General features: G+C 43.1%; 1 protein-coding gene across 1 annotated transcript in view; it reads right to left on the bottom strand.

Moving 5' to 3' along the window:
- Positions 1-1,384: 1,384 nt before the first annotated feature.
- Positions 1,385-9,317, bottom strand: part of LOC146784372 (pyroglutamylated RF-amide peptide receptor-like) — a 1,315,107-nt gene continuing 1,307,174 nt past the window's right edge. The window contains exon 6 of the mRNA XM_085634463.1: positions 1,385-3,020. Coding sequence (XP_085490589.1) covers positions 2,614-3,020 — 407 coding nt within the window. The 3' untranslated portion in view covers positions 1,385-2,613. The remainder of the gene's footprint in view (positions 3,021-9,317) is intronic.

Below are 9,317 nucleotides of genomic sequence, written 5' to 3'. Positions count from 1 at the left end.
TGTATCATTTCCGATTGGTAAAATCGCACTAGTTCCATACAATTATAAGGAAAAACCCCATTGAATGGGTAATTACCATATTGGGCGGATCATTTTTTTTTGCCATAAAACAACACAGAGTCTACTCTTTCATGCGGTGGGGTGGAGGAGTAGGGGTGATAAGGGGTAGGTTTTTTTTGCAGGGAGATGCGTGCAGCGCTTCTTCCTGCCAGAAATAAACAGGCCTGAGACTTGGCCTCTGCTGCAGCCAAAGTCTCATGTGATTTTTCAGGACAGAAAAATCAGGTGAGGTTTTTCCACAGCGGGTAGATCTGGGCGCAGCAAATCCTAACGAAAGTAAGCAATTTCATTTAATTATGTGCGACTAATGATGAGACCTTCGAAGCTGGCAACGGGAGAGAACCTTGGACTTTGAGTAACACAGTAACAATAAAGTTAGCTTTATATTTTTTCTCTAAAAGTGAATAAAATTAAAATAATTGCAACACCTATATGACCTCAACAATAGTTCTGTGTATGAAACTAAAACAAATTGCACCAAATGTTTTTCCTCAGTGTCTGCATTAAAAAGGTTGCATTAATATTGACTTTATCGGTCTCACCCAGCACCTGAAATCAAGAGAATTGCGGTAAACCACGTGACACACCTTTCTCCCGCCACACATATGACAACAGCTCGGTGATGATTTATATGTGTCTTTTAGAAAACAGGTCATCAGCCATGCGCTGTCATCTTTGTTTCGCTTTCATTGTATAAGATTAAAGACAATGTGACACCTTTGAAGTTGTCCATACATTTCTTCTAACACCTGAATTAAAAAAGCATTGCGAACACTATTTGATGTCCCCACCCCCGTGTCTCCCCTGAGACAAACATAGCAAGAACTCTGTGACGTTATCCGTTCATCTGTCCATCTGCACTAAATGCAAGACCACTGGACCCTCTTCTGGGTGTCCTCGCCAGCATCTGGAATAAAAACTATTGAAGTAATGTTGTCCTCAAGTCCATCCTTCACTACGCAGACACAAAAGTGAAAAGTGGCCATCATCCGGGGAAGAAGTGTGGTTCACTTAGGTATCACCCGTGGAACCAGGAAATGGAAGTCCTAAACTCAACTTGTCAATTGAACCGAATTGTTTGACCCATGAAATGCACGCAGGGCCTGATCTAGAAGTGTGTGGTGATGTTACACCTGCAGATGCCTGGTGGGTAGCTGTATTAAAGCTGAATTATCACTTCCACCAAAGGCAGGATTGGCATATTGACTGGGATCCAGACTTTACCTCAACACCCACATCGAAGCACGGCCATATTTTCCTTACGCTTTAGCACCCTTACATACTGACATTGGACCAAATTTAAAACGTTCTTTTCGTGAAGGGGTGCATATTAATATTCATATTTATTGGACAGGGGTGAACAAAAATACAAATAAAAAAAACAGACAAACACGTGCAGCGGTCCAATATTTTCCTAGAAGCCTGGTGCTGCCAAAATTCTGGAATGCCAAATACCAAAGTCGCCTAGAATTGATTCTATCCCATGCCACTTTTTTCCACCGCCTTTAACTTCCTAGCTGTTGATTTCACTTCTTTTCATTCTCGCTGTCCCCCTTTGAAACTGTGTTCCTATCTTTCTCTTCCTTCTACTTTCTCCTTTTTTTGCCTTTCTCTCTCTTTCTGTGGGTCAAAATCTAAACTGGAAATATAAAATCTGATCCCTCAAAATCATTGCCACTGCCCACCACATGCAATCACCGGAACACATATAGCACTGGCTGGAAATTCAGCTGTAACTTTCACTTAAGTTTAGAATAAGTCAACTTCTAACAGAGGAAGCTTTGTGAATCCTGCCAACTGGGGGCAGTTGGAAATTAGGTTTGTACCAAAATTGAGGCACAAGTAAATTAATACCTTGATAAAATTCTCCCAAAACAAGAAATATAAAACCACGCTGCAATAAGTGTATACGAACCACAAGCCACTCCCAGCGCAAGAAATAAATAGGAGCAGAGGCTGTGTAATGCTGTCCTTCCATCTGGACAACCCCATAGCTTTCGCTTAACCCCACGTTGGGTCTGATTCCGAGTGGGTTGGTGTTTTCTGATTGAGGCACAAACCCCTGCTTGCATATGCGCTGGTAGCATTACCACATTTCGGAATTACAAGGAGCAGTCAATATCTCAAACGTCATTACATTTCGTCAAGTCAATCCTGCTGGAATTTAACTAGAAAAGTGTACGGTATTTACTGTACAATGGGGATTTTGTCGTGGCAAACATCTTATTCCTCAGAAACTCATACTAGGTGCTATTTTGCACACTCAATAAATAACATACCCTATGGTATCAATATTTATCCAGTGCAATAAAATGCCCCATAAATTCCGACGAAATAGGATTGGCGAACAATGTCTTCAATATCTTTTCCATCTTAGAGGCTGTGCATTTTTCTTTCACGTCATATAAAAAGTAACAACAGGTGTTTGATCATGAACCAGAAAAAAGATATGGCACAAAGAGGAGTTGCTTGAAAACAGATAAGATGGCTCCTAGATTTAGCCCAAAACACGGCAATTTCTTTGCGAAGATCACAGACTTTGGCTGTGGTGGCTCATGCAGACTGGCCAGTGGGCAACATGTCTTTGTGGTCGCTCGTGTGAGGGTACGTGACCACCGCGGGGGAATGGACAGACTCGAGCTTGGCCGAGGGCAGCTGGTCACACAGTCTCAGTTCCAGGTTCTCCGCGCTCAAATGGCAGGCTGGACCCCGACCCTCTTTGCGATGGACATAGTTTGATGGACCCACTTTGGGTCTCTCGGACAGCAGGCTCTCCCTCTTCTCCGCCGGCTCAGGGTTCCGAAGGCTGCAGAAGAGGATAGCCACAAAGCTCTTCTTGAAGTTCTCGTTCATGAATGTGTACACCACCGGGTTGTTGAAGGAGTTGAAAAATCCCACTGCTTGCACAATGGCAATGATCATTTTGATGGTTACGTCATCGTACTCTTCTTCCAAGTTATCTGGAGAATAAACAAAGAGAAAAGTTATATTAAAGTGTCCCAACAATTTAACCAATATGTATGTTCCTTTATTGATCAATCTAGGTACAATGACATCCCAGCTCTAATATTTAATAAACTACATTTCCAAATTGTTCAATATCACAGCTGCTTGCTTGTGCACATGCAGTGGTTGTCCTATACTCACAGCTACTCACAGAAGTCTCGATGCTAATATATACGTCATAGCCAAAAAGAAGGCTGCACCACATTTACAAGAATGTGGTGCAGCCTTGCGTTTCCCCATGCAATGGCGCTAAGTTTAACAACTTAGCGCCAACGTAAGTACCCTTTCACCAGAGTGCAAGGGTGTCTGTGTGCAGGGGAGGATTGGTTATTTGTAGGAAGGTCTCCCTTCCTGCACCTAAACAATCCTAAAATGCCATTTTGAAACGTTCATGTGTGCTGCTTCATGCAGCACACTTGAAAGTTATGAAATGGCATTTTTTAAAAGGTTTGTTTATGTATAGGAAGGGAAAGAAATAAATAAAACGAATTTCGTAGCGCGCGCTGCATCGCAAAATGCAATGCAGCGCGCGCTACGAAATTCGTTTTATTTATTTAATTGTTTACTTACCTCTAATTATCCATATTCCAGTTTTTAGTACCCCCCACCCTGCCCCTCCCCCGCCCCGCCTTTCCGCCCCACGGAACTCCCTCCACGGGCCGCGGCTGTGTGCCATGGAATGTCACAAAAAGTAAAATAAATGAGGCCCTATGATTTTACCAAGTTAATATCAGAACACCATATATATATATATATATCAACGACTATACATTTCTACTTTATACAGTGATAAAGTTAGTATTAGTTTATTAGAAATATCCACAAGAATGTTTAATGTTTCTTTCATTTAATTACACTTTAGGAAATTGTCAGACCATTTCTGTGGTCACTGATGGGTTTAGGTAAAGAGTGTAACTTTGGTTTGTGCAAAATGAGCAAATTTCACAGAAACTGTCTCTACAGACCATACTTACATATGCAACTACATGCTACTTACGTGACTGTGGTCTGTACAGGCAGTTTCTGGGAACTAAGCCCCGCAGGCTTCAGTGGTGAATTCTCTTGGAGTCAAATATGTTTCTCATGCTGATGGCACCCAGCTGCACTTTGTCTTTCGATAAGACTTTCAAAGATTGCAAGCAGGGGGTTTTCAGCTGGATGCAGAGTAACCAGCTGAAATGCAAATCTGAGAAAACAGAAGTTCTTTTGTTTCTCTCTCACACCCCCCCAATTTTTGGGAAGTAGCCTGGCATTCTGCTTTGCGGGCTATTTCTCTTCCATCCTTGTGAGAAGGGTGTGCCCAGACGTGGGTCCCGTGCTCACTACGCCACTGGAGTCAAGCTATCCTGGCTGAAGAGGGGTGAAACCCCGAAACCGGTCCTAGGATGCTTGATTCCGGTAAAGGGAAGACATGGCTTGGCAGTTCGGGCTGGACTGTTCCCATGAGGCTCAGGGTCAAGACTGATTTGCATATGGCCATGTCTGAACTGGGGTGGCGTGGTGAGCAAAATAACGATGGATTAAACCCAGATCTGTGACTGGGGGTGAATGTTTTGCCAATGTGCAACATTCCGTCCATCATCTTGTGTGTTTCCCTTTCTCTTCCATCTCCAGTGGTTAAAAATCTGAGAGGTAAATTCGAAAATCACCTCTATTGGCAACTGCAGTGTTCGGCAATGGTTGGCATCTGTTTGGAGTTGCTTCGATCCATCAAGAGCTTTCACCTTGCTACCTACACAGTGTAAGAGACCGTGGCCCATGCACTGGTCGTCTCTCGGTTGGACAAAGCCAACACTCTCTATCTGGGGGCACCAGAGGTTCGGCTACACCAGCTCCAGGTTGTGCAAAATCCTGTCGTCTGCCTTGTCTTGACCCATCCTAATTAGACGTTGATTTCACCTTATTTAAGATCTCTCCATTGGCTGCTCATCAATAAGTGGGTGCTTTTTAAACCACTATCCTTGGTTCATTGGGCGCTGTTCCAAGCCAGCCTGGGCTATCTTGCAGTTAGATTTTCTCCCTATGGCCCTGCCAGATCTTTGCAATCAGCGGTTGCAGCCTTGATGGTAGTGCCCTGAATATAGCATATGAGGAGGGAAGGTAAGTCGTTCTCTTTCTTAGCTGCCAAAGCCTGGAACTAGCTTCACTTGGAAATTCTGTCTCTTCCTTTGGAGGAAGCTTTTCACAGGAAACTAAAAACTTGGCTCTTTGCCTGCATTTTGTAGGGAACGTTTGCACACAGGTCTTTGTTGTTGGGGTTTACCAGTAGTCTTTAGTGCCAGGACAACCAGTTGAGAAGCTGTGCATTCTACAAATCCCTTCATTCATAAAAATCCAATCATTTATTATGCTCGTTTTGCACATGCCCAAGTTACACATATAGACTAGGCTGGCTGAGCCGTCATAATGGGATTAGGAGTCCTTCCAACGCGGAAGTGCAGCAGAATCCCCCCGCAGGATTCCATCCGACCCCCGGTATTGTAATACAGCAGTCAGAGGGAAACCACCGATGTCAGGCAGAATGCCTCTGAATAGCTGTCAGATGTCTTTCCACCCAACATCGAAATCGGGCCCATAGTATGGAAGTGAGGCCCAATAAAAAAAAATCAATATGTTTTACTCAATTATCTCTTAAAGAGGACACTTCTATCACTGTTGTGCATTCTTTTAAAATGCATGAGTAGATCTCACTGTTTCTCACGCCATTTGGCCAGGAGTAATCCCTTTACTAGGAGATACAGAAAGTCACTTTTTCAGGCATTTGCTAAAGTTTCAATGTGCATTATCTTCATGATACGTAGGGGAATGGGAGTTATTAAAACATCCTTCTTTTATGACCAGTGTCATACACAATTTTCTTCTGTATCATTTTACCCAAAAAGCAGGATTCTTTTGGAATCAGTTCCAAGCTGTGTCTATCTCAGAGGGAATCCTGATGCATGTACACTGAGAATCTATGCCGTATATATATATTTTTTAGATTATATCCATGTTTGACCGTCTTCCTTACAACATTTGTTTAATTTTAGGAACTTCCCTCTGCCTTCTTCTGATGTGTTCTGGCACTTGGACGACTTGCGAGATGTTCAGAACACACATGTTCCATTCTGACCTTTTGCTTTTTCGTGTGCTACTCTAAAATATTTTGTGGACTTCTTAGATGTTCAAGCACTGTCAGCAAACTCTCATATAACACCAGTTTAGTGCAGCTACGTGCGTATGCCACATTGGTCTACCCTTTGCTAACTAAAATCTAATTAACTCTTCTCATTTTCAAAAATGGTAATTAACTATTTGAGAGTATTGGAGTTGTATGTTAAGGATCCATTTCACATGTATAAAACAGGTTGACACTGTTAACACAACACAACAATTTTCCAAATAGATCTGATTGTTAATGAAAAAGCTGTGGAAGTTGTTAGACACGGGGTTTCCCGGTAAGCTAGGGCTGTTGCAGGGATTCTGCTTATGCGCAGAACTATGCGCAGGAACCCAGGCCCTCAGTGAATTGCGGTGTACCAAAAACTCACCTCAGAACCCACAACCCCTCATCTGGCCAGCACCAGTGTCTCATTCGTTATCCGAGGTTTAGCTCGGCGGTCCCAATGTATAGACAACCCAGAACAAGCGACTTAGTATATTTCTCAGGAATGGTGGGAATCAGAAATACCTTTTTGTAATTATTCTCATACCAGTCCACAACAGAATAAACAGAGACACGGTAAAAGTTTAAAGAGTTTATTTTATAAACCTCGTGTCCTAAAATGCAGCAGTTTGGCTAACATAAGCAGACAAACGATTAAAATCAAAACCATCAGCATAGTTACAATACCATAGAAAATGAAAGGAGCAATCATACTAAAATGACAGTGGATCTAAGCCACCTTCCTTTCTCTAACACACTAATAGTATTATTAGACTAATAAAATGTCTCTAGGCTTGAATGGGGAACCCCATACCGTAAAGATCAGCTCAGAGAGTTCACATCACAGGATCAGCTATGCTCTGCTCCTAGGAACGCTCTTCTTCCGAATGTAATGAAAACATGTAACACTGCAATATTAAAAGCACTCGACATTCAGGTATTTGCAGCTGCATGCGTGTTATGGCTAAACTAGTGGGCCGATCAACCTGAACTCAACAACATGCACCGTCTAGCGACCCAGACTGTTTCTTTTACACTGTGTACAGACCAAGGTCGCTGCTCACTGTTTGGGATGTTAACAACAGACAGTTCTCATGTGAAGCAAAGTCGAGTAAGCATTTCTCAATTGAATAACATGTGACTGCAGTGTCGTGTGAAAAAGCAGTAAAAGCAGCAAGATGGCATTCTAACATCTAACGCGGTTATGCTAACTTAGCATTGTACATATGTAGATAACGATCTTCACTACACCCCCCCTTGATCGGACCACTAACCAGTAGGGGCGCACTTGCAAGAACGCAGAGTTCAAGTTTGATAGAACGGAACCAAGGGCATGAACTGTAAGTCCATAGAAGGTAAGTGAAAAAGTTCGAAGAAAAAAAAAACAAAGAAAAAGTTAAAACGGAGTAAAAAAACCATGTAGAGGATAAAAAAAACATCATAGAAGGACGTAGGACGAAATGAAAGTAAAAAAAAGTAAATCCATCAATGTATAGGCACAATAAGTTGCAACGGCTTCCAAGAGGAAATCATTGGAACGTTCCGCAAAAGTATCTGCCATCCAGTTCAGGACGGGGAAGGAACATACATGCTCCTCAACCACCGGAGCTTCCAGCACCAGACGAGGACAACTGGCGTGTTCTTCAAGATAACTTCTTACTAAGAAGTCAATCGCAGCCGTTCCGATGTCCCAATTTCCAAGAACTCCATGCGCTGCTGCACAGGCCATAATCCCGACACCAGAACAGTCCAACTCATGAGCCACTAAGGGGCTCATTAGCCGATCATAATCCGAGTCAGGAGACACCGAGTTAGACAGACACAAATCCAGAGCCCATTGGAACGGACAATCTAGGCAATGAAAGACTGGCTGCACACAAGTAAAGTAGGCAAACCGGAAGGACAATCCATAGGCTACGCTCAGAGTTGCCAGCGGTAAAGTGCCATAGAATTCAAGCATCCGGTTACGAAGATGGAGCAGCCGGGACATGTTGTCGTGTGACGCAAGTTGTGCATCCATAGCGCAGGGCGCAGATCAACAAAAGTATTCCAGCAATGAGGGCGAGAAGCAAAGGGAGACCTCCGAAGACGCTGGAAAAAATAGAATGAAAAAAGGCCGGGATCACTCCAATAATAGTTTGAAAAGAGGTCACGAGGCCGGAGCCCACAAGTTTAAAAAAATGAGCTATGCCGCTTGTGACTGAGGCATTAAAGATAGTCTGTATCAGAGTCCCAAAATGAAGGGGTAGATCAGTATTTAAAAGCGCTTGCACCTCAGTGCGCGTGTTTGCTACGTGAAGGACAAATGTTTCCCGGGATGAAGTCAACGCGACTTCTTTCTGAGACAATAGAGCCCTTATTCTGCTCATCTTGTTGAACTCTGCTTTCAAGGTTGGAATGGAAGGCCAGATGGATACATCGAGCCGGCCATGCGGGGGTGGGATTAGGACGTTATTACAGCAAACTACCCTCTGTGATACAGTTACTATGTAGGGAATTCCCACTAACATCCCACAGCAAGCTTCATTATTTAATTGCAAATAACTACCGTTAGCAAGCAGCGTAAAAGACGGCGTTATAACTGGCACAGGAATCCCTTTCAGGATGCAAGCTAAATTAGGGGCGTGCACATTACATGCACCATGCAATTGAATGTGCCTACACACAACAGAGTGATCCGGAGTGGAAGTGCACTCTTCACCTTTCAAGTAAACCTCCTTGCCGTCTCTCACACATCTATATGTGAAAGAGAGTGACCAAACTTCGTGCAGGAAGGCGGTACCAAGTTGTTCATATCTGCCTAACGCATAATGTTTCATGCACGAACTAAACTTAAACTGGGGAACGGTAACGTGATCAACCCATGTACAAGCCACACAGCAGAATTCAATTCAGCAACAGAGAAAGGCAAAGGTTCTAACTTTTCAATGTGTAGTAATGAATATGTAGAATCTTTCATGGACATGAACTGCTGTTTTGCAGTTAAATTAAAAGGAAGGAACAAAGATGAAGTATTCATGTAATCCCAAGGGACTCTCCCTGCCTTTAAAGTTTGCAACGTCCATGCAAACTGCATAATAGAACGCAACTGATTTTGACCATGATA

This window comes from Triturus cristatus, chromosome 11, assembly GCF_964204655.1.
Source record: "Triturus cristatus chromosome 11, aTriCri1.1, whole genome shotgun sequence".
Lineage (NCBI taxonomy): Eukaryota > Metazoa > Chordata > Amphibia > Caudata > Salamandridae > Triturus > Triturus cristatus.
The sequence above is the reverse complement of the archived record's forward strand: the minus strand, read 5'-3'. Positions and strand labels throughout refer to the sequence as shown.